At 34.8% G+C, this 26864-nt stretch overlaps 1 protein-coding gene across 2 annotated transcripts in view; it reads right to left on the bottom strand.

The window, feature by feature from the left end:
• Positions 1-26864, bottom strand: part of DDC (dopa decarboxylase) — a 100047-nt gene that overhangs the window by 56237 nt on the left and 16946 nt on the right. The window contains exons 1-6 of one of the 2 annotated variants that reach the window (XM_003762537.4): positions 25672-25971; positions 15271-15502; positions 11788-11901; positions 10327-10446; positions 6183-6317; positions 2190-2333 (exon numbers count right to left, since the gene is read on the bottom strand). In XM_003762537.4, coding sequence (XP_003762585.1) covers positions 2190-2333; positions 6183-6317; positions 10327-10446; positions 11788-11901; positions 15271-15471 — 714 coding nt within the window. In that variant the 5' untranslated portion in view covers positions 15472-15502; positions 25672-25971. Of the gene's footprint in view, positions 1-2189; positions 2334-6182; positions 6318-10326; positions 10447-11787; positions 11902-15270; positions 15503-25671; positions 25972-26864 lie in introns of those variants that run through there. The other variant, XM_023498267.2, reaches the window with a different exon arrangement.

Raw genomic sequence — 26864 nt, 5'->3', positions numbered from 1 at the left:
TCCTCTGCTCCAGCCAGAACACTGCACCCAGATTAGTTTTCCTCAATGTGATTGGCCATATCACTACCTTAAAACCTTCAGTGGCTCACTAGTACTTATTGAATCCATATTTTTTACATTGTCAACCAGGGTCCTCCTTAATAGGGCATCAAACTATCTAACCTAGTCTTCCACTGCTGCAGCCCAACTAGTCTATTCCTTGTCTTCTGAACACATGCTGCTTATTCCCACTTGTCAGTTTTTGCTTATGTGTATTCCTGGAATCATCAACTCTGGTTATCTACGTCCTATCCTTCAGCATTAACTCAGGTTCTGTTTCTGCCTCTGAATCCCCTCAATGTTGTTCTGTCTTTCTCTATCTCTGTCTCTCTGTCTCTCTGTGTGTCTCTGTCTCTGTCTCTCTCCTTTCCCAGTCCCTTTCCCTGTCCTCCTCTAGTACTGACTCCTTGTCTTCATTCATAACAACAATGATGGACAGTTGTTGGTCCTTGGAGTCAGAACACAAACTGGCAGAATAACCACTGAGTGCCTCAGACAACCCTTTCTAGATTGTAATATTACAGACAAATTGGTGATGTGCCTTGATTGAAAAAAACTTTCACTCTGAGAGTTTCCCACACAGATGAAATTATAATCCAGACCAAGAAATTATAACAACCAACTTTATATACATAGCATCTTAAAGTTTACAAACTTTTGCTTTAAAGTTTTAAAATTTTGATTTCATTCTCTACGACAAATTAAGACATTCACAAAACAAAAAGATACTCTCAGAAGCTAAATTTGATACTTTAATACTTTTTAAAAATTACTTTAATTTAATACTTTATTTTAATATTTATTACCTCATATTATTTATTATCTCAGTCAAATCACTTAACTTCCCAGAGCCTCATTTTCCTCATTTATAAACTAAAAGGGTTGGACTAAATGTATCTCTGAGGTCTCTTTCTACAATTAAATCATAAGAATTTATTTCATTTTTGACTCATTTTGGCCTCTCATTGAGCTGAGCATTAAAACTCTCAAATATAACTGCTATTTAGTCATACTTTTTTCTCAAATTAACTGAATGAGCACAACTTGCAATGTCACAATTTACAATTCAATACTTTAAGAATCTCATGATGCTTCTCTTCACCAACATAGTCTGCAATTTCTAGTAGATTGTCTTTAAGACAAGTAAAAAAGGAAAACATAAAGAAAAGAAAGGAAGGAAGGAAGAAATAAAGGAAAAAGAAACAAAGAGAAAGAAGGGAGGAAGGAAGGAAGAAAATGGAAGGAAGGAAGGAAAAAAGGAAGGAAGGAAGAGAGGGAGGGAAGGAGGGAAGAGAGGGAAGGAAGGAAGGTAGGAAGGAAAGAAGGAAGGAAGGAAGATAGGAAGGAAGGAAGGAAGGAAGATAGGAAGGAAGGAAAGAAGGAAGAAGGAAGGAAGGAAGGAAGGAAGGAAGGAAGGAAGGAAGGAAGGAAGATAGGAAGGAAGGAAAGAAGGAAGAAGGAAGGAAGGAAGGAAGGAAGGAAGGAAGGAAGGAAGGAAGGAAGAAAGGAAGGAAGGAAAGAAGGAAGGAAGGAAGGAAGATAGGAAGGAAGGAAAGAAGGAAGGAAGGAAGGAAGGAAGGAAAGAAGGAAGGAAGGAAGGAAGATAGAAAGGAAGGAAGGAAAGAAGGAAGGAAGATAGGAAGGAAGGAAAGAAGGAAAGAAGGAAGGAAGATAGAAAGGAAGGAAGGAAAGAAGGAAGGAAGGAAGGAAGATAGGAAGAAAGGAAAGAAGGAAAGAAGGAAGGAAGGAAGGAAGGAAGGAAGGAAGGAAGGAAGGAAGGAAGGAAGGAAGGAAGGAAAGAAGGAAGGAAAGAAGGAAGGAAGGAAGGAAGGAAGGAAGGAAGGAAGGAAGGAAGGAAGGAAGGAAGGAAGGAAGGAAGGGAAAAATTACTCTTTGGCTAACCTAGCTCTAAGCTTCTTTGATCTTAGCTCAGCTATGCAATGTATAATTGAGCCCATGACTAAAACCCTTCCATCTTGGTGAGAGCTTCAAGGGCTTGGATTGCATATCCTTTGCTTGTGAATTGTCCTCAAACCACCATGAGTCATCTGGACTTTACTAGTAGGGACCAAGAAATTCATTATAATTCACAAAGACAATAAGATTCTATGCCAACAACTGACAAAGCACATATCTATATTATAACTTACAAAGAATGGGATGAGGCCGGTGGCTTTGTCTTCATCCAGCATCTTCTGTAGGGCTGATCCTCGTAGAGAAAATTTATCATCTGAAGGGATCAATTTTAACTTCACGCCACCAATTAATCCAGCCCTTTCCACTGATGAGTGAGACTAGAATGAAAATGTTAAATTCAATTTCGGATCATTGAGATCTCTTTTCAAATATGATTAAGGTACAGCTGACAACAGGATGTGTCTATCTCTAAATGCATGATTCTACCAAGTTCCCAACTGCAAAGAATACCATTCATTTTGAATATTAAAAGAGTTATTCCTTCCTGTACTCTGGGAACATCTCTATCTTCAATGATGTTTCAGCTGTACTGAGTTTTTCCATGTTATATATTACTTTCAATTCCTTATTCATTCAAGCATTTATTAAGTGTTTACTCTTCGCCAGACCTCAGATACTCACTAGCTACCTGGATAAGTTATTAATGCCTCAGTTTTCTCATCTGTAAAATGAGTTGGAGAAAGTTGCCAAAGATAACTCCAAATGGAATCATAAGGAGTTGGACATGACTGAACAACAAGAATCTGCAGGCATTATGCTAGCACAGAGGACACAAAGACAAAAACAAAATTGTACCTATCTTCAAGGAACTTATATTCTAGTCAGAGGGAAAACAAATACAAAATATTTGTAAAGTAAATTTTAAAAAGTAATAATGGGGATAGGAAATGTGTATCAGCAAAGGCTATAATTTTACCTAGCCCTCAGCACAGTGGCTGGCATATCGTAAGCAGATGCTTAATAAAAATTTATTGACTTGAATTAAATGAGAAAGATCCATGCAATGAGACAGAGATGGGAAACACATGTCACAACATTTATAGGATCATAGGTTTATAGCTAAAAGTAGTAGAAGAGTTTGTATCTAGTCCAACTCTTTCATTTCATAGATAAGAGATGGGAGGCCCAGAGAGTTCAGTGACATGCTCACTATCATACAAAAAGTAAGTGGTAAAGCTAAGATTCGAACCCTGGTTGTCCAATTTCACATTCAGAACTCTTTATACTCTACAACTCTAGACATCCTTTGAAATTGCCTTCAGAATCTTCAGTAAGATCTTTTGAATATCTTCCAAAATGACACATTTTATAGGGTTGAGATTTGAAGGATCAGCTTGCTGGAAGAGGCATTGGAGGCCATCTGTTCCAAATACTTCATTTTATAGATGTTCAGCTGGCTTGCCCAGCTTTTCGGTGGCAGAATCATAATTGGAACCTAGATCTTTTGATTCTAAATCAGGGATCTTCCCATTCTATTGTGATCCTCTTCAGAAGATGGATTTGGTTTTTGAAAGTAGAGTCAGAAGTCATTTAGATTTAAGTTTGTTGAATAAAGTAATTTTATATTTTATTTATATATATCATATATAAATACATTTATAAGCATATATATATTTATATAAAGATATTTTATTCTCCTAATTTGTACAATGAGGAGTTAGATTTCAAAAATCTTCAATATTTTATGCATCATTTACCCTTTGGCAATCTGGCAAAACCTATGGACTTTTCCTAGGAAAATGTTTTTAAATGCATAAAATTAAATATGTAGGCTCATGAAGGAAACCAATATTGAAATTATCAAAATATTTTATCAAAAAGAGATCATAGGTTTTCAACTAATAAATACCCCCTGAACTGATCCCTCCCAGCTCTCAGATCACTTTTGACTGACACTGCTTATTTATAAAAAATTCAAAATCAGATTCAGAATCAGAAGTCTTAGGTTCAAGGTTGAGCTTTGCCATTTACTACCTAAGCAAGATAGTTCCTAAGTTTCAGTTTCCTCATTTTGTAAATAGGAACTTTTATACCTGTAATCCCAACTTGTAGTATGGGAGGGCTGGGGCACTATAATCCCAAGTAGGTAGTACAGTTTGAAATAGGGAGCTCAAACCAAAGGAGTCAACGAGGTGCTTCCTGTGGTACCAACGGTGATTGGGTAAATAAGGCATAGTTTAGGGGTATAAGATGTAAGATGGTGCCATCTTTTTGGAGAGATTTTTGTTTGTAGGGTTGTTTTGACACAACCTCCAATTTCATTGGCATAGGGAAATTCCAATAAGCAAACTCTAGGCATATATGCAACAAAAATAATAAGAATATATAATGCTTGGATACTTGCAAAGAAATGTTAAATATTAAATTTAAAACATTTTTTATTTGATTCTCACAATAACTCTGGAAGGCACGTGCTACTATTGCCCTCATCTTATACATGAGGAAACTGAGGCAGGCAGAGATTAAGGGACTTGCCCTAGAATCATAAAGTATCTGAGACTGGATTTGAACTCAAAGCTAACTGATTCTAGTTAGTTGTACTACATCATCAAATTGCCTCTCATGTGCAACTTATAGACTGAGTGATTTGGGACATTGAAAGAGTGATTTTTCCTTGGGTCCCACAGACATTATATGTATTTGATCCTAGTTTGTCTTGATTCCAAAGCCAATTTTCTATATGCTCTGCCACCAGTTTTATGAAGGGTATAATCTTACCACATCCACTGTTATGAATAACTGTTATGAAACTTACCATATCTTATGCATAATCATATTCAACATGTAGAAAGTGCTACCTAAATGGGAGTTAGTTTTATATTATGTTTTTTAAAATAAATTTCATTATCCATGGCCATCCACGTGATATATATTATGTAAATATTATTCTGAATGTGCATCATTTTTTTATTGATCCCAGAATACATCACTTCCTTCCATGAACACAGATAAAAGAACCTCCTTTTTTCTGGTTCTTAGAAGACATCAATATTTATGTGATCTGATACCAACAAAAACCACTCAGTGACAAAAGTCTACTCCACTCCTAAATTTCTCCCACATCTTCTATTTATAGGTAAGATAAAATGAATTCAATAGGTCTTCTTTCTCACAACCACACTCAAACCAGCGCTTTGGTTCCCACTAAGTCACTGCCCTCTCACTTCCACATAAGCTTTTTGATTTATTGAGGATTATTAAACTGAGAGGTGTTGAGTATAAAGCAGAGAGAAAGGTAAGAGCTTTATGAATAGACTTTGAAAGGTCAATAACAGCTTAAGGCAAAGCTTTCTTGCAGAGGAAAATCCCCTGACCTTCATTAAACATCATGTGTTGTCATTCTCCATTTCTAATCAGGTAGCAAAGAGCAGGGAGGACCTTAATACAGAAACCAGAGACTCTCATCCAGAACTCTACATGGTTGTGGACCTGAATAAATTACTCTTTCTTCAAAAATATAATCTTTCTATCTTTTTGTTTTCTGTCCTAACCAGACAATTATATAAACTATATATATATATATATATATCTGGCAACTGTTATTTACTTTCTGGGGGAAAATATTAAATTCTTGAAATTGTCATTGGTACATGTCGCCTGTTTTAGCTACTTAACTAGGAACTTAGTGTTTTAACATTTTTGGTCTTGGGAAGATTATATGGTCGGGGAAAAGGGAAGGAAAGGAAGGAGGAAGGGAGGGAAGGAAGGAGGGAAGAAGGAAGAAAAAGAAGGAGAAAGGAAAGAAGGGAGGGAGCAGGCAGGGAGGAATGGAGAAGGAAAGGAGGGAGGGAGGAGGGAAGAAAGGAAGTGAGAAGGGAAGGAGAGAGAGAGGAAGGGAAGAAAGATGGAAGGACAGAAGGATAAAAAGAAGAAAGGAAGAAAAGAAGGATGAAAGAAAGGAAAGGAGGGAGGGAAGAAGGGCAAGCAAATTTGAACTAGGCACTTCATCTGGACCTCAGTTTTCTCATCTTCAAAATAGAGGAATTAGTGATGACTTTGAAAGACCTTTCCAATCTAGACTTGTGATCTTTTCAGTACATAAAGGTGATTTCTCCAGGTGAGAAGTCTTGTTTTTCCTTTTGTTTTACGTTGTTTTATTTCTCCCTCCAATCCAAGCATTAAAGCTTCAGGGTTTATTGGCAGGGGTGCAGCCTAGGTGCACTCACTTGATCGGATGCATAGGCCACCAGCTTGTCCATGATGGCTGCTTCGGTCAGTCCTGGAGACTTGGCCTGGAGTTGCCGAATCACTTTGGTTCTAGCAGCAAGTAAGGTAACCAAGGTAGCTTCACTGGCACTTCCCTGTATCAAAAAAAAAAAAAAAAAAAAAAAAAAAAAAGAGTAGTAAATGAAGAGACCAGAAATGGAAGGAGATAAAGCTAGAATATGACCAACAGAACACAGATTAAGAGCTAAAAGAAGCCTTAGAAGCCATCAAGTCCAACTTCTTCATTCTAAAGATGAGGAAATTTAGATATAGAGAGGATATGAACGTGGCTCTTTCCAACAATGAGATGATTCAGGCCAATTCCAATGATCTTGTGATGAAGAGAGCCATCTGCACCCAGAGAGAGGATTGTGGGGACTATGTAGATTACAACATAACATTCTCATTCTTTTTGTTGTTCGTTTGCATTGTTTTCTTACTCATTTACTTTCTTTTTTTGATCTGATTTCTCTTGTGCAGCAAGAGAATTGTATAAATATGTTTATACATATTGGATTTAACATATATTTTAATTTGTTTAAAATATATTGAATTGTTTGCCATTTAGGGGAGGGAGTGGGGGGAAGGAGAAGAAAATCTGAAATACAAGCCTATGCAAGGGTCAGTGTTGTCAAATTATCTATGCATAGGTTTTGAAAATAAAAAACTTTAGAAAAAAAAAAGAAAGGTTGCCTAAGGTCACACAGCTAGCAAGTGTCTGAGATAGTATTTAAACACAGATGTTTCTGGCTTTATGTTCAGGGGGTCAGTCATATTTACTTTTAAATAAAATCTTAGGTGTTTATGGAGGAAGGAATGAGAGAATTCCTGTATTCTCTATGCTTCTACAAATCATCTTGAGAACATAGATGAGGAAAATATTACTAAAATATCTACTAAATAAACAAGATAGTTTTCTTATGTTTTATAAGACCTTTTGTCCCTTTATTTCTGAGTAGGACACAATTAACATGGGAGACATGGAGCCTAACAGTAAAGTGGGTATAGAGCACTCTCAACCATTGGCCCCAAAGTCCAAGGAAAGGAGAGGCACCAAAGGAGGAACGAGATCAGTATAAAACAATTATTATAATTATATAAATGAAAATTTAAAAAAACCTACTGAAAGATTAAATGCAATACCAATCTTGGTTGGGGAGAGAGGGATTGAAACACACTAGTATTCTCAAAAGAAGAATGACTATAGAGGACGTAATGCTGGGTACATTTTGGGGGAAAAGGAGCAGGGAAATGAAACCAATAAACTTTTATCTTAAAATCAAATTTCAAAAAACAAAGGGCAAAAGGAAAAAGACTAAGAAAAAAATAAATGAAAGATTAGTTGCTGAAAGAACATTGAAGAATGAGTAAATGTTACTAAGTAGAGCATAAAAAGGATAGAGAAAAGACATAGGAATAATGGGGGGGGAAGAAGACCAAATTAACGTCCCTCAGTATCTAGATTACCAGAGAATCATTCTCATCTCCCATGTCACAGTGATCCTTTCACTGAAGATCACTGTTTTAAGTCTTTAAATTTTAAGTCTCCCAGTAAGTTTTCCCTTCTCTAGTTCCTTAGTGAACTCTTTTTTTTTTTTTCCCCTCAGTGAATTCTTAAGCAAAGTCTGATGGAGGGCTTTGAATTATTATAACAATTTAATATGGATTTTCCCTTTGAATTCTGTCAACTTCCTGAATGAAATTCTTTTTTTAAGTAAGAGAGATTACTTAAATTGCACAGATACACAAGCAACTAAGCAAATTTCCAATAGTGCAACAATACCAAAATATCAAAGGCTTATAATATGAACAATTTGTATGAACAAATTCAAATTGTGTGTGTGTGTGTGTGTGTGTGTGTGTGTGTGTGTAAAGAGAAGTTCCATTATTGAAAACCCTTCTCTGAGAGTTAGGAAGGAAGCTATTCTGTATGCTAAGAGATCAGTAATGATACGTTTGCCTTTATTACTGCCAAACAAGGGTTGCCATGGTGAGCAGGACTCAAGAGGCATAAGGAAATATTGGTGAGATCTGATGCTCACATCTGCTGATTCTCTGAACTCAAATTTTCTTTCATCTTCTGGTTTTTCAAGTGTCATCTCACACACAGCAGAAAATTGGCTTCACATCCGTATGCAGGCTTTTAAACACAATTAAGAGCCAATTTTCCCAGACCCCATTTGTCCAAAACCACAATTATTGTTTGATATTTGACTCAGGAATGGATGTTTGTTTTCTTCCCAGCCCCCATTCATAAGTCTTTACTCTGCTATGTGCTAGCTGTTATTGCCAATTTAATAGGAATCAATATCTCAAACTGTCACATCAGATACAGGAACACACCATCTCACTATCTGTCCCCAAACTTACACCTTCTTTTGGGTCTTGCAAATTGCAGACTATTAGCCCTGTCAGCTTAAAAGGGTGAGATTTCTTGCTGACAAATAGGCTAATTGCTTGATTTCCCTGGACAAAAATAGAGCTGCTCAGGCCCATGGTGAAAACCATTTTTAAGTGCAGGCTTAAAACCAACAGACTGACACAAAACCAACATCATTCCCAATAAGCACCTAATAATAACAGCTTTATATAGCACTCTCTCCACTATTCTATCCATACTGACTTCTTAGGCCAAGGAAGTGAAATATTAATTGGATCATAGATTTTAAGCTAAAAGGAATCTTACAGGTCATTTATTTAAACTCCTTAATTTTACAGATGAGGGAACAAGACCAGTAAAGTTAGTCCTTTGCTCAGGGTCATACAAGTAATAAGCCAGAAAGGTGAAATTTGTACCTAAGTCCTCAAACACTAAATCCATTATTCTTTTCAAGGCACCATGCTATCCCTCATTCAGATATAAATAATTTTACTCTATGAGTTCTAACCTTAGGGAATGATTAAAAAAAAAAAAACATGAGTTCTCTAGTGATATTCAGAGAAATTGGTGTTTCTATAGGATCAATGTCTTGTTTGTGGATAGAATTTGAATAATTGACTTTCTGGTTCCTTGGACATATGTATCCTATTAACTAGATAAATGATTTGACCAAGTGATCCTTCCTGAATTACCAGGTAAAAGTATCTCCCTGAATTAAAACATGTTTCTCAAAATTATGAGTTGATTTCTTTCTTGTCTATGTCAAAGAGAAGGATATTTTGCAGGGACCATCTTCATACCTGACAATAAAGTTTAGAATCACAAAGGATGATAGAATTGAAGATAAAAAGAAATTGTTGAAATTGCTCTCATCTAACTCCCTTATTTACATGAGGAAACTGAGATACAATCAATGGTTAATAAATATTGATTGTGATTACTATGTGAAAAGAACTTTACTAAGTACTATGGGGATACAAATAAGAAAAAGAAAAACAGTTACTACCCTCAAGTTGCTTACAATCTAATGGGGTAATAAAATTCATAAAAAGGAGTAAAAGGTTCCCCTAGAGTACCCAGTGAAGGGGTATGGTATTAATGGAACTGAAGCCAAACAGAGCAGCCAATGATAAATGAGGTTAGCTTAAAAAAAGTTTGATCCCTCTATAAAGAAGGCCTTAGTAAGCACTATGCTGGGCTCCTCATAATTATTATCTCATTTGATCTTCACAACAATTCTGTGAGGTAGGTGCCATCATTATCCTCATTTTGCAGATGAGTGACTTGTCCAGTTCACACAATTAGTTATTGTCTGAGACCAGATTTAAACTCAGATTTTCCTGATTCCAAGCCTGGCATCTATCCACTGTGTTTCCTAGCTGCTCACAAAGTTTTTATTGCTATATATCTTATTTTAATATTGATTCACTGCAAAAAGAGATCATTCAGTTGAGTCCAATGATTCCAGCACAACGCTTCTCACTACTGAAGAAACAACACAAAGGTATCTATCCTTATGGTAATCCAGATGCGCCAATCCTGTATATGAATGACAGGATCCTTAGGGATTATGGTTATACACCTTATTGACTCTTCTTGATTTTCTAGAAGAAAAAAGCGACAATGTCTCAGAAAACTAAAGCCTTTTTTCTCACCAATAAGCATGAGAGGTTTAGTATAGAATCATGTAATCCAGACAGTTAAAATATCCACTTTAACCATACCTGAATCACTCCTCCCCCTTCTCCATCTTTTCCAGCTAAAAATGCTTCTGGCAGATTGATCATCTTCCCCAGCCAATCCAACATCACTGTCTCTAACTCTGTGCAAGCAGGACTTGCAACCTATTATGATAAGGGGGAAAGCATTAACCAAATATCCAGTAAACCATTTGTAAATTTGTGATGAACAGTGCTCAATAATTTATATCCCTATTTATTCTCATTGAAGTGTTGTTTAAATAAAAGATAAAATAAAAATCCATTTTCTATCTTGCTTTTTCCTTTTTCTAATATTATCAGTCTATATCCCAGACTTGCAGATGAGACTATTTAACTGGAAAATAATCTGCTGTTCTACCCTTCACAGCTACAAAGACTTCACAGGAAGGGGAACGAAAGAATATATACATGCAGGAGGGATAAAAGAGAAGCTGGTCTGAGGAATCACTTGTTTGGTTTCTAAGTTACCAAAAGGATTTTCCAAATGAAACTATAAATCTCTGCTTAAGGAAAAGAACCACATCTAAATAAACTTTTATTTTCCATAAATCTTTCTTCCTACTGACAGCCAAAGGCTAAGAATGGAATCTTTTGTCTGGCATTCAAAATCTTTCAAGGGTTAGTATCACTCTTCAGTCTTATGTCAAATTGCTTTCCCCAATTACTTTGTGCTCAGCCATATTTAACTGTACTGTCTTCCTTAAATATGCTCTATATTTTCTTTCTTCCATACTTTTCCTCATCCTTTGCCTAAAATGTCCTCACTTATTCTCTTGGCCCAGTTGAACCACTACCCACCCTTTAAAACCCATATGAAATGTCACTTCTTCATAAAGTCTTTCTAGTGCATTCATGATTGCATAATTTTTTTCTGTACCTATCTAATGCCCTTTTCAAGCAGTATTTTGCAATAAAAATAGTAGTAAAATGTTCTCTGGAAAAAAAAAAAAACAACTTCATATAGCTATAGAATCCATTTTGCTCTTAGCTGACCAAGCCCATGAACCTCATTGAAGGACATTTACAGAAGCAGAAAAGGGACTTGGTCCTAAGACAGGGATCCTTAACCCTTTTTGTATTATGTTAGCCCTTTGGAAATCTGGTGAAACTTATGTAATGTTTTTAAATAACGTAAAATATGTAATTTCTTAAAGGAAACCAACTATATTGAGAAAAAGAATAATGCTTTTCTCATCCAAGTTCACAGGCTCTCTTCAATCTATCTACAAAAGAGGGGTCCACGTATCCCTCTTCCATATGATTTTACAATCCTATGACACAGAGTCTGAGCACAGTAAATTACATTTACTGAATGGTAAAATTCAAAGGTCTACTTAAATAAGGTAAAAATAGAATTTATCATTTTAAAAATGAACTGTTGGAGAAAAGCAGCTGGCACCCTCTCCCTTGGACTGAGAGTCACAGCCAACATAGCATAGACACATTGTTCAGTTATGTACTTACCCAGGAAAAGCCAATGCAGCCTATGGCCCCTGATAGCATGTCAGCCAGCATTGCCGGGTATGAACTGGCTGTGGGGAAATAAGCAAAGAAGTAGGGACTATGCCAGTGAGTTACCTGCAGAGGAGAAAAAAAAAAAAGCCATTTAAATTGTAATCAGTCCAAGCAAGAGCAACTTAAAACAAGATTTTCTATTTATCTGGGCCAGCCTAGTTGTGTAACTCTGGACAAATCCCTTAACTTCATTCAGCCTCAGTTGCCTCATGTATCTGGATAATAAGGAATCATTTTCCCATAGAATTCTTGTGAAGATAAAATGAGATAATATATGCAACATTAGGAGGCACAGTGGATAGAATGCTGGGCATAGAGGGAGTAAGAGAGGGCCACTAGAATTTATTGAATAGGAGGGTGACATGATCACAAATGAACTTCAGAAAATCACTTTGGCAGCTAACTGGAGAATCAATTGGAGGAGGAAATGACCTGACACTTGCATCCTTGATAAGAAAGAGAATCAGCACCTGGACAGAGCAAATAGGTGAAAGCTTGAAAGTTGTACTGGCTTTCAAAAGTGCATCATCAACAGTAACTTAAGCATAATGGTATTAACAAAGAAGCCAAATATACCAAAAATATTGGATTTGCTAAAAGTTCAGAGTCTGTTTTCAACTGACCAAATAAGACAAGGATTTATATCCAATTATATAACAAAGGAAAAGGCTTGCTCATTCTCCTTTCTTACATGACATTTAACCACACACTTTCCCTCAAATAGGTTTTGTTGCTAAGAAGCTTAGTCTATGTACATAAGCTCTTGGAGAAAACACTCAACACACTCATCCAAAAGCAAAAATGTCAAATGGAAATCTATTTGTAAAAAAAAGAATCTCAAAGAGTTCTCCCTCACCCTCACTCCAAAGCAGAGTGATATGATTTGCTCTCTACTATAATGAAAAAAGCACTGGTTTAAGAATTTGAATGTTTGGGTTCTAGTAGAAATATTTCCAGTGGAAAAAAATATGATGATGCATTACCCAAAATCCATAATAGTTTAGTGTTATGTCAGTGATATTAATTAAATCTTTCAAATTTAATTTCTTCAATTATAAAATGAGGAATTGGTTTGATCCTGATATGTATCGGATACAAAATGCTAGGCAAGTTGCCTAGTTTTTCTGATGTTTATTTGTTTGTCATCTGTAAAATGGAAAAAATAATAATTTTACTAAACATCTTACAGGGTTATTGTGAGAAAAGCAATCTGTGTTAAATTGCTTTCTTAACTGATGTTGATAATAAAGTTCCGAATTTAGCAATGGGGAAAGAAGTACTTTGAAAAGTGCTATATACACATGACTTGTTGGTCTTACAGAGCATTTATCCACACTCATAAATAGATGGGACTGTTTGATGTGGTTTGACTGATAAAGTCACAATCATGAAAATTTCACTCATTCTGTAAAGGACCTATAAAATCATCTCCTTGTCCCATAAATAAGGCAACTGAGCCCCATACTGTAAAGTGACTTGCTTCAAATCATAGCTAGTTTACATTACAGATAAGATTAGGACCTAGACTCTGAGTCCACTAAACCTTTCATTACAAAAAAAAAAAAAAAAAAAAAAAAAACAATTACAAAAATTTCAGAGTTGGAAGGGAGCAGGGCCATCCAGTCCAATCTATGCCTAATACAAATGCCTACTATAAAGAATTCACAGAATTTCAGAGAATTATATAACTATCAAATTAATCTATATGGAGAGACACAAACTATGCTAATTAACTTATATTCTTCAAATTATTTGACAGGTTTATATTGTTTTATGTACAATTCTAGATTTAAATATTAATGTACTGGGTTAGAAAGTGGATTTACTAAAGTTGCCTCCAGAAAACAAAGTCTGTTACTTCCCAGATTTCATGTTCCTATTCTGCAGATTTCCCCCTCCTTTTCTTCTTGCATCTCTTCCATGAACAAACAACTTTTATAATTCATCAATGATTAATTTTTTCAAAAAATCATCTGTCCTGAAGAAATATAGTTATAAAAAGTATATCCCTCACTTCTTAATCCAAAGTGGTATCAGATATAAGATTGGTTCCTTTAATACTTATTCCTCTTAACCATAAAGATAAAAACAGCTCTTATTATCTTTAACCAATTAAATTTCTCCAAAATCAGTCATTCCCAAGACTATAGAGCTGGGAGGAACTTTGAATATTATTATTATTGATTTAACTTATTATTTTTCAAGCCCTCATTTTACAAATGAAGAAGCTAAACCCAGAGATTTAAGAGTGTTACCAAGGTCATATATTTTACTGACAATAATTTTCCCTTCTTCCTTCTATTTTTTCATCCATTAAATAAATTGGCACATATGCCACATATAAATATATACAACTACTCAGTGTTGCATGCTGTATTGAACAGAGGACTAATTTTGGAGTTAAGAAAACTTGATTAGAGTCTTATCGTTGATGAACATTGGCTGTCTTTCCATAAGCAAGTCATATTAACTTTCACTGTCCTCGGGCAACTCTCTAAGATTACAAATTGTAGAGGAATTGCTGATTCAATTCTATTTTGTAAACATTTGTTAAGCAAAGAATATACTTAACTATGCTAACACCTATAAATAAGAACAAAAATCTCTGACTTTAGGAAACATATTCTCATTGAGAAAAAGCAATGTATTAAGTTAATAAAAAACATAAAATTTGTGTGTGTGTGTGTGTGTGTGTGTGTGTGTGTGTGTGTGTAGGGGGAAATCACAAAAATCTTTAGGGATTCAGAAAGATCTCTTATATAAAGTATCACCTGACCTGAGCTTCAAAGGAATTTTTAATTCTCAGAAATGAAGGAAGGACATTCCAGTATAGGAGAAAATATGTACAAAGAGATTTAACCTTCACAATATATTTTTATCTGTCCTCTTCCCTTCTTTGTACATAGGTCCTTATTACCACTCATCATATATGTGTGTATATACATATGCATGTACATATGTATAGTGTGAGACACTCAGTATTCTTTGTACCCAAGTCTCAAGCATCCTTAAGATTTCCATAAGGGTAATTCCGCTAAATGAAGGTAATATCAATGCACAATTGAACAATTTTTTTCTGGTGATGGGAACAGATCCATAATATTATTGGCATAGGGAATGCCTGGTCAGGAAATTCTCTCTATTAATATAGTGAGACAACTGTTCCACAAATTAATCTTGAAAAGTTGCCTTTAAGCTGAGGCATTAAGGGATTTACTCAAGATCACATAGTGTGTAAGAGAGGACTTGAATCCAGATTGACTACTTTATCTTCCATCTATCCATCAGGTCAAAACTGTCTCTCACCTAGTACCTAGTAAGTTTCTAAAATTGAATTAGGAACTAATTGAATTGGAAAAAAAAATCCACAGCGCTAACATGCTTCAGGACTTATATTTTGATGATTTTTTTTTTTAATATTGAGATCATTACCCCTGGCATAATTATCTTCTCAACATCCTTAATGATGTCTTCAAATGTCTCTGGTTCCTGGGGGGCAGAGTCAGGTATCAGTGGTCTCAGATAGCCTGGCTCCACATCTGGATAAACCTGACGTTTATGAATTCCCTCAATGTAGTCTGCCACATAATCCACCATTTCTTTCCCTCTCTTTCGAAATTCAGCTGTGTTCATGATGAATGTACTTCCAATATCAGTGTCGATCCTAAGCAGAAAGACAAAAATATATATACTTTAGTGTGTAGCAAATTTATATAACCCTTTGGGATCTAACAAAGCATTTTCTTTATAATCCTATGAAATGAACACTACAAATATCATTACACTAATTTTACAGATAAAGAATCTGGAGGTCAAAGAGGTACATGCAACTCAGAAGTGCCTGAGCCAGGATTCCAGGATCTGAGCCCAAGACCCATCATTCTTCATGCTGGCCTTCTTTACAAATTTTAAAAACAGTAGTACATTTCTGAAAAAAGAAAAATCTCAGAAAAAGTTGATAATAAAGACAAACCTGAGCTGAATAGTCAGTCCTACTGGGGCCACATAGGACTCTGAGCTTAGAACACAAAGAGCAAGATTAAATTGAAGATAATATCCATCTCACACAAAGATATACATATGTGTGTTATTTCCTGATCTAGAATTCTCCTGATTAGAATGATATTGGAGTAGGGTTTCTGAATTTTAAAAAGAAATTAAAACATCTACATCGAGTATTTATGTTGGTACATTTTAACTCCTCCCTTTCCCCTTTTGTCTTGTCTTTTCAGAGGCAAACTAAAAAGCAAGCAGATTTGCTGGAGCTAGCCTAAGTTCTATTAACTTGCTATGCAAATTGTAGTAAGTTACTTAATTTGGAGCTAAGAGGTCTTAGTTCTTTCTTCCTTTTAAATGGGCATAAAAATATTTCTTCAATATATTTCAGTTGGGACCACTCATTATGACTGACATGTGACAACAAGAAAACAAACATAACTAATTTCAATAATTCAGTTATCATTTATCAAGAATGATTTACTTCTTTATTGTCTATTTAATATAGTTTTTCATTGTACTGATCTGGGAAAGTTCTAAAATTTTTCAAAGTTGTTTTATCTTTATAATGGATTGTTATTGTATAAAGTATTCTCCAATTGCTGCTTATCTTGATCTGCATTATTTCAGAGGTATTTCTAGTTTTTGCTGAAACTATATATCGTATAATTTTTTGTAGAACAATAGTAATATGTTATATTAATATATAGCAAAAAATAGCTACATTCCAAAGGGAGGATACCCTCTTAGTTTCTAATTGAGGATAACTTGAAAAGAATTGATAGGAATATTTTTTGTATATATTTTGTATGTAATTTCCCTTTTTTATTTATTTAGGAGTATAGCCTGGTATTAGCATTTCTAAGTCAAAATTATGAATATTTTATTTTAAAAGGCAATATTTAAGACAGTGCTTGACAAATGTCAGGGGTTACATAAATAGTTATTCTGTTCTCTCCCATCCCCATCTTCATATCAGGCACTGTCCTAGGTGCTGGAGATAATGAGGAAAAAAATAAAATATTCTCAAGACTTCAAGGAGCTTATATTCTACTGAGGGACATAGTATGTAGAAAAATAAGCAAGCACAAAATGAATAAAAGGTAACAAGAAGTCATTTCTAGAGGGAGAAAGCACTAACAATGCTCCACTAATATAAAATGCTATTGAAACAAGTCAGCTGTCGCTACCAATTTGCTACAGAAAAGAAACACTACCAGTCAAGGTTTAAGAAGAGAGCGCATTTTTCTTTTCAAATTATCCTCTTTTCTTTAGATCACACCCCACTAAACCTTTATAAGGCTTGTAGTGTAAACATACAGCAGGTCTTGTATTCATTATGTAACTGTTTGATGCTTTGAGCCCCCAAGCTGGGCAAATATTGGCTAACAGATGTAAACCAAGATAAGTACTATTGGTTACATTGCCCAAGCTCTTTAGAGAGTGATTGCTTCACATAATTTGATCAGGGTTGTTAGAAATGGAAGTGTAATACTGCTGTTTAAATAAATGTTATGTGGGTTATTGGAGTGTGTTCTATATGCACTATCTTCTAGCTATGTTTAACTAGGATTTCTGGTTAAACTCAACCTCTGACCATTTTGTGTGTGTGTAATGGACCCTTTGGGCAATGTCTCCTGAAGTCTGTAGATTCTGTCTCTAAATATTGTTTTAAATGCATAAAATTAAATAGATAAGATTAAATAGAAAATCAATTATATTGAAATACCCATGCAACTTTTCCTGTCCAAGTTCACAAATCCCCTCTAATCTACCCATGGACCCTTTGAAGATCTGTGAACTTCAAGTTATGAAGCGCTGATTTAAGCTACATATGACAATCAGGCCTAAAATTTCAATGAGATCTATGTGCCTCTTTCCTTTTTACTTGAAAATTTCAAAAGTATCTCTTCAACACTGCTAATTTCATAGTGGAAGCTTCTATTCCTGGAATGGAGTCACCTGCCTCAGTAACAACTACTAGTTAAATGACTCTAATCTACTCACTTGCTTCTAAGAGCCTCCGTTTCCCCCTCTATAAAATGGGAATAATACTTGACATGCCTACCTCATAGGAACAAAAAAAGAGCATAAATATAACACATTCTGCAAATCTTAACCTATAAAGTATTTACTTACTGCCTACAATATACCAAATATGTTAGACAATGGGCACAGAAAAATTAAACTTAGTCCCTGCCTTCAAAGGCATTTTTGAGAAAAATATGTACAAATATATAAAAATAAATATAAAGTAAGGGAGGGTGGGGACACACATAGATGGGCCCATGAGAAAAGGATTCATGTGAGAATTAGCATTTGAGTTGAGCTCTAAATGATACTAAAAATTTGAAGAGTTCATAACAGAATACTGCCAAAAATCTGCATAAATTCATTGCAAAGACACAGTTCTCCTGTGAGCCCTAATGATCATTCTTATCTAATATTATAATCTGTTGCACATGTAGGAAGTTAGTATGATGGCTAAAAATGCATGTTGTGGGACCTTTATAGACATCTGGACATTAAGGAGCAGGAAAAGTGGTAGATAAGGAAAGATAAGAGAGAGATGAGTGAAAGTATCCTAGCATAACTTCTGAAATCAGTTGGGTCCTGAGCATTTAGAACTCCCTATTTCTATGACTGAACTGGATCAGGTGAAATAATGTTAAAACAGAATGCACTTTTGAAGTCTTCTTATGACTTTTGAATGGATTTGATAGAGAGACTACAAATGAAAGTTTAAGGACAACCTTATTTAAATTACTATCTTTTCCTGGAAAGATTTACATAAACTGATACTGAGTAAAGTGAGCAGAACCAGGAGAACATTGTACCCAGTAACAGAAAGATTATATGATTATTAACTATGATAGACTTAGCTTTTTTCAGGGATTTAGATATGAATCCCAGCCCCATTGCTTTTGACCTGAGAGACCACTGGAGAATCATTACATCTTTGGGCCTCAATTAATCAGATTTTAGAATTTACAGTTTATTGATGATACTTGTAAAATAATGGAGTTAGTCCTAAAATGGGGGCTCTTAAGTCCTGAAGTTTGTGAATTTAAAAAAAAAAATTTTGATAAGTATTTCAATATAATTGGCCTCCTTTGTAATCCAATGTATTTTGTTTTATGTACTTAAGAGCATTATTGTGACAAAAACCATTAAGTTTCACTAGATAGCCTAAGGGGTCTAGTATACATATAAACAGTTAAGAACTCCTGCTCTAAAATGTCACTCCTAATTGTAGATCACTATGAGTCATGGCTGATTGAGCAAGGTCAGGGATAGGAGAGGATGAATACAGATGGGGTCAAATCAGTAATATGCTATAGCTGACTCATAAGAGCTGATTGTCAAATTTTAGATGTGAGTATTTTTCTCTGAAAATCAACAAACTACCAAATGGAGTTTAATTTACTGTTTTGTTGAGTGTCTAGATTTTAAAAAGTAATGCAAAAATGTTAAGGATGCAGATTAAATTTAGAAGTGTGTCATGCATTCATCTCTCTCCCCTACCCTGAGAGTCAGTTATTTAACATGTACCAAAAGTTATTTAATATTTACCAACACACTGCTGGGTCAAGAGCTTAGGTGAAAGGATCAATTTTAGCAAATAATTGGTATTTTTTTCCATATGTGACCAAGGAAAAGGAAAAGAAAATGTATGATGATGCTAAGAATTTGTTAGATATGCTAGAATAGGAGCTAAGAAAACTCAAAAGATGGTCTTAATTTATCAGCAAAGGAAGAGACTAGAGGTACATTTTGGGTCTTAGGGAAAGGGAAAAATGTTTTGAAACATAATTCATGGAGAATGAGGTAGGGTTTAAACAAACTAACTGGTCCAATTGCTCAGAAAAATCAGAATGAAATGTGACTCAGTGGTTAGAGTGCTGGGCTTGGAGCCAGAAAGACAAGGTTTCAAATTCTGTCTCAAATCTTTACTATATGTATGATTCTGAGCAAGTATCTCAACTTCTCTGAGCCTCAATTTTCCCATCTATAAAATGGGGGAATTTGGACAAGATGATCCCTAAGACCCTTCCAAGTTTAAATCCAGAGTGGAAAGACCAAAAATGTTTCAACACTGGAAACTTCATCTGAAATGCAGAAATATAGCACAGTGCTACCCAATGTAACCACAACAGCAGCAACCTCCTAAATTAGGCAACATAAAATATAAAACATAATCATTGCTGAACTATGTTATGATACAAAAATAACAGCTCTTGCTACTTTCCTTATATTAATACTGAGGAGAGCATGTATGAAGTACAAAGCTACCTAATTAAGGCACAGTCAAAGTCCCATGGCTAGTGAACATAAGAATTGATATTTGGATTCAAATTGGGAAAGAATCAAATCTTCTGACTCCAAATCTAGTATTCATTCCCCCTTTATCAGACTGTCTCTCAATGGTACCATATCTAACTGCAACATTTGTCTTATTGAAGCCTCAGCAGATCAGACTGTTAGAGACTCTCACTGAAATTTGAACTTCTAGTCCACAATTAACTAGAGAAATGTTTACTCTCCATTTACTCTCAGCAGGAAAAAGTCTACTTGAGCACCCTTATTAAAAAGTATAAAATGGAAATTTTTCAGTTAGGATTCAAAGTGCTTGAATTTTAAATCTACAGAAATCATATATAATATTTTTTCAAAATCCTAAGAGGAAAACATATAGGAAATATCTCTGAGATGACATGTTTTAGTGCATAAAATATTGGGCGTAGAAGACCTGAGTTTGAGTTCCACCTCTGGAAATTACTAACTGAACAAATCACTTAATTTCTCAGACTCAATTGGCTCTTTTTTAAAATAAGAATGTTGTGTTTACACTATATTGTATTACTTGCTGACTAGGGGAGAGGGGTAAGGGGAAAGGAAAAGAGAAAATTTTGGAATACAAGATTTTGCAAGGGTGAATGTTGAAAACTGTTTTTGCATGTATTTTGAAAATAAAAAAAATTACAAAAATAAAAAAGGAAACATTATATTTTTAAAAATAAGGATGTTGAACTAAGGTCCTTTCATAGTTTTAAAAATTTTTTACTATAATTCCAGTTTTCTTCTAAAAGAAACATTTCATGATTAAGAATAGTCCATTTAACATTCCACAATATCCCAACTTATTTAAAGTTGAAACAGAGTTAAGATTAAACAAACAGATAGAGATGGATTTAAAAAGTTTCTGATTATTCTGATTTGACCAAGAAAAGTTATTTTTATAGAATTCATTCATCATTTCTTCCTCTTTGGTCATGAAAAACAATATATTCAAATTGAACCCTGTATTTATAATGGACAAGCTTTGGCTTGGAGAAGAGATGAGATAATGCATCTCTTTTTTTACATAGGTGGGAGACTATGGGTGTGGAATATTGCATATATTACAAGACTTTGTATGCTGGTCTTTCTCTTCTCTTTTATTCTTTGTTGCCTTGCTAAGTAAATGAAGAGGAGGGATAAATTTGGAAATCAAGGTGACATAAAATAATAAGAAAATAAAAGCAATACAAATAGAGAATATATCCATTTAAGTTTGCTCTTGATGATAATTTTTTAAAATAAAGGATTCCAACCAAGGAATGTTTAATCATATATCAACAAATTCTATTATCACTTTATATTCATCATTGATAGTATATCCATTAATAGATATAGACTGGGGACTGAGGGAGGTTAGAAGACCTAGGGTTTTCCTCTTGGCTCTGCTCCTAACTCATTCTATGATCTTAGCCAAGTCGTTTTAACTTTTCCAAACATCACTTACCTGGAAAATGGAGACTAAGTAATATTTAATTACCATGAATGCTATCATTCTATAGCTAAAGGATTTCACTTCTGTTTTATAATATTTCTTTTGTTTCAAGAGCAATTTCCCTTTGGTTTCCCCTTTCCCCAAAACTCTTGAATTAAAATACTTGTGAAGTTTAGTATAGTCCACCCTCCACTCTTTGTATAAATTCAAGATTATTTAGAGTAAATTCTATTTGTCTTCTCCCTTTGAGGAATTGAAACTTTCTGAATATATCAGAGGGACAGCATGGGGTAATACATGGAAAGATGCTTCAAAGTCAAGAAGACATATGTTGAAGATATATAGCTAACACATATTGATTAGATGATCCTCAAGAGGTCACAGAACCTTTCAGGGCCCCAGGCAACTCACTTGTACCATAGATTTCAAGCAGGTGTGAATTTTCATTGGTAAGAGGAACTTTTCTCATCTGGAGTTCTTCATAGTAATTAAATCATAGGTCTGGTCCAGCAACAAAAAGGGTATATCATAGGCGTCTTTATCTTTTACTAATCCACAGCACCTGCTGTTAATTTAATTTATAGATTTTGCTATACACATTTCTACTTCCATAAGTCTCATTTTTTCCATGAATGTACTAAATAGTAAATATTGACTCCTAAACTGATCATGAACTTTTCATTATTCCAGAGGATACTTCTATCACTGCCATGGACCAGCCCTGCCCACCTGCCTGGTAACCAGAGGGTTGCTAGGTAACCTCTATTTAAAATTTCCACATTTCAGAAATAAGGAACTCTTATCAGGCTCTCTGCAAGATTTGTATGCAAATTTTTCATTTGATTGCCATATGGTATTCTTCAACAAATACAAATAATACAGGGCAACACAGTTACCTGGATTCACTGCTAGCACTGGGAAGGACAGGCTCTGATTAAGATGACCATCCATGGCTTCCCAAGAAGTGCAAGAGAAGAATGTCAAATCACAATTTTTATTTTTTACTCTCATGCAACACTATACTTAGATATATAGAAGAAAGTATTAGCTGGCATTTAAATAGCAGCTTAAGACTTGCAAAAAGGCTTTCCTTCTACTATCTAATTTGATCTTCATAACATCAAAGTGAGGTAGGTGTTATTATTATCCCCATTTTACAAATAAGGAAACTGAGATAGAGAGAGGTTAACTGATTTGTTCAGGTCTGAACTGAATGTCAGAGAATCTCAATATGCTATTCCATGTGTTATATATATGTGTGTGTGCGTCTATCATATAACCAATAAATCAATTAATAATGTTTATTGAATGCTTATTTAAAGCTTTGGGCTAGGTGCTGGATAAATCTAATAGTTTCACCCCAAGATTTGTCCCAGTCCAGATGAGGGAGTCTGAAGTAAACAGGAGCATCTCCTCCTGTTTACTTCTGACTTGAACCCTTATTCCATCTGGTTTGTAGAATTTTCCCTTATCTACACAAGTCAAGATCAGTGTGAAATGTCAGTTCAAACCCTACTTAAAAGCAAATATTAGCTACTGACATTTGGCCACCAGGGTCAGCTAGCACTATGCACTACCCCGTAGAAGAGAAAGTCAGGAAAAATTTTACCTCTGGTTCCCCTGATCCTCTCTCTAGCCTGCTCTCATTTAAACAGGGACTCTGCCCTGTCCCCCTAATTCTTGTACCTACAATAGTGTCAACAATGGGGAGCCTCAAAGTAAAAGGCAACATGCTGTAATGAGGAGAGAATTGGGTTTGAAGTCAGAAGATCTGAACTGGAATTGTAGATCCATTTCATTACTACCTGCAAAATATTGAGTAAGTCAACTTCTATGTGTACCTCAGTTTCCACAACTATAAAATTAGGAGGTTAAAGGAGATATCTGAATTTCTTCCAGCTCTAAATCCTATCTGAAGCAGGGCAAGAAAAAACTATTATAGCTTCCCAAGTAATGCTCTTGGATTTTCTTGTTGCTTTCTATATAATTGATATTTATTTATTTTTATTCTGTTTTTCTTGCCTATACACACTATATATGTCTATGGTGCATAATTTTTCAGTGCCAGGGGACTAGAGCATGATTTTATTTATTTCTGCAGATTTCTTGAACAGTAACTGAGAATGAACTTGGGTATAAGGGAGAATATACATGGAAAGTATTGAAAAGATTATCATGTGAAAGAGGGTTAGTTATACATTTTCTACTTCTTCTCACTAGGAAAAATTTTAAGCAATTGGTACAGATTTCAGAGAAGCAGATTCTGGCTAGAAGTAAAGAAGAGCTTCCTAACAGTGAAAGTTTTCAAAAGCTAAATGGGCTGCCTTAGGTGACAATGGATTCCTCCTTACTTAAAATCTCTGAAAGAAAGTTGTATGATCATATAGGGCCACTGTAAAGAACTTATATGTATATCAATACCTATTCTATTTGTAGATTAAATTTTGGTGGTGAACTGATATTAACTGAGGAAAAAAGAGTAACATGCTTCTGTTTAATGTTTTGATTTAATCCATAAGAAATTCTGGCTTTCTTCTATTTGTTTAAAAAGAAAATATTTTTCACTTAAAGAATCAGGATTGTCAGCTGGATTAAAAGGGATCTTCATAGCCACAAACTTTAACCTCATTTTTTACAGAAACTGAAGTCAAGCAAGGTTAATTGACTCACTTAAGGTAACATTAGTCGTGACAAAGGCAGGACTTGAGCCTGGATCCATTGGCTTCTAATCCAACACCTTTTAAATTTAGGTAAAAGTATTTTACAAAAGAATTTAAAATCCTACATAAGTATGAATTATCTGAGGAAAACCTCAAGCTTTTGATTGGCAAATATCTACTAACATTTTATTTTCCCAGTTCTGCCCTCATTGAAAATAAAGAATGTCAAGAAGTCTAGTCAGACCAATTATTTAAATGTCATATAAGGAATAGGAAGGTCTTAATAGTAGCAACAACACACCCCAGTTATTTTATAGAGTTTGGTAGGCTTTTGTTTTGTTTTTACTACTTTTTAAATTTACTTTAGGTAAATACAAATAGAAACAATGATTGTTGACCCAGATGGAAAAAATAGATAATTCATTTTCTAAGATGATAAGGTCTGGATCAAAGACTTTGCTTACAGAAAGTACAAATGGAACTATAGCCAACAGGAATCCTCATCCCCTTAAAAGGAAGCCCAACAAGGCTGAATATGACCAAGTGTGTTTTCTATTGAGCCCAAACTATGTGAAGCAACTTTCCAAAATCACTTCATGCTCTCTCAATGGGGAACAGAGTCTAAAATTGATGGAGAAAAGCAGATATTTCTCTATTCTGCATGGGAGGCATACAAAGCATCAAATGAGGAAATGTGTCCATTCTCCCTGAAGTTTCTATTTTTGTGACAAATTAAAACTTACTGAGCAGCAAGATACATGGGAAATGTTAGCATCCCATGTTTTTCCAGTGAGGCTAAAAGAAATCTGATTAAGGGAATGACCCAGACTAACTGACTTAAATTTCACAGAAGACATTAAAGGCCAATATATCTGATTACTGTGATATGGTGATCACCCCTTCTCTACCAAAAATTTTTGTTCATTGCTTTATTTTCTTACCTTTTAGCCTATGGAATGTTTACCTGCTAATAAATAATCTTTGAAGGGCAAAATATTTTCATGCACTTGGTTTATTCTGGAAGATTGTAAATTCTTATTTTTTAAAAAATACAATTGAAAAAAATTTATTAAACACATGTAGTTGTCAAACTTCCATTTTTTAGGAATAAGACCTCAGAAATACTGAATTCTTAGAAAATGAGTACGCCTTCTCAAAACTACTTGGACAATTTCTATAATATACAGAGGCTAATGACTCAAATTGGAATTTATAAAGGATTCAAAGCTATGGCAATCACTATGTTTTCCTTTCTTGGTCCTGTAATACATAATGAACAATAGATTTGACAATTAAGAATCAATTAGCAAAGCTTGCTATCTAAGAATCAAACTAAGGCTTTAACCCAGGCAAGCATCTCTTGATTTTATCCACCCAAACTAATGGACAAAGAATGGTACTTACAGTCAGGCAGGCAAATTCTCCTTTCCTCTGTCCCTCTCTCTTTGCTCTTGGATGACAGTTAAGAAACACAGAGGATGCAGTTGCCAGTTCATGTAGACAAAGTATCCACCTCCTCAAAGCCAATCAGAATTACTTGCTCCTGGTTTATTAAGCAGCAGCTCTTTAACCCTCCCTGCTTCCCCTCAATCTTTAAACCTCCCTTCCATCAAGTCTTCCAGGGCATGTAAAAAACCAACCTGAAGCACACCGAGAATAAAATCGAATGACATGTTTGCTGATGGGGAACCTTTGGACATCATTCTAATGTACAGAATAAGGGAAAGGTGTGCGTGCGTGTGTGTGTGTGTGTGTGTGTGTGTGTGTGGTGATAGAATTTTCTTTATCAACTAGGTCTTAGAATTTTTATAACTAGGGCATATATGAAGCTAAAATATTATTTTCAGCCATACCAGACCTAAGGGCAACTGTTGGTGTGTTATTAATTTCCTTAGGCTCACTCCAAAGATATTTATCCACCAAATATTGGATATTTATCCAAAGATATTTAAGCTTATTTTAAATTGTGATCGTATGCCCTGCCTTTAATCGGAGAACAGCAAGTGAGGAACTATTATTTTTTTTTCAGGAAAGATTTTTTTTTTAATTTTTAATTTTTATTCTTTTTTATTAAAGCTTTTTTATTTACAAAATATACACATGGGTAATTTTTCAATATTGACCCTTGCAAAACTTTCTGTTCTAAATTTTTCCCTCCTTCCTCCCATCCCCTCCCCAGATGGCAGGTAGTCCAATATATGTTAAATATGTTAAAATATATGTTAAATCCACTATATGTATACATATTTATAGAGTTATCTTGCTGCACAAGAAAAATAGGATCTAGAAAAGAAAAAAAAAAAAAAACCTGAGAAGGAAAACAAAATACAAGCAAACATCAACAGAAAGTGTGGAAATGTTATGTTGTGGTCCACACTCAGTTCCCACAGGCCTCTCTCTGGGTGTATATGGCTCTCTTCATCACTGAACAGTTGGAACTGGTTTGAATCATCTCATTGTTAAAGAGAGCTAAGTCCATCAGAACTGATCATCATATAGTTTTGTTGTTGCTATGTATAGTGACCTTCTGGTTCTGCTCATTTCACTTAGCATCAGTTCATGTAAGTCTCTCCAGGCCTCTCTGAAATCCTCCTGTT

Source organism: Sarcophilus harrisii, chromosome 1 (assembly GCF_902635505.1).
Source record: "Sarcophilus harrisii chromosome 1, mSarHar1.11, whole genome shotgun sequence".
NCBI classification, from domain to species: domain Eukaryota; kingdom Metazoa; phylum Chordata; class Mammalia; order Dasyuromorphia; family Dasyuridae; genus Sarcophilus; species Sarcophilus harrisii.
This window is presented reverse-complemented; position numbering and strand designations above follow the sequence as displayed.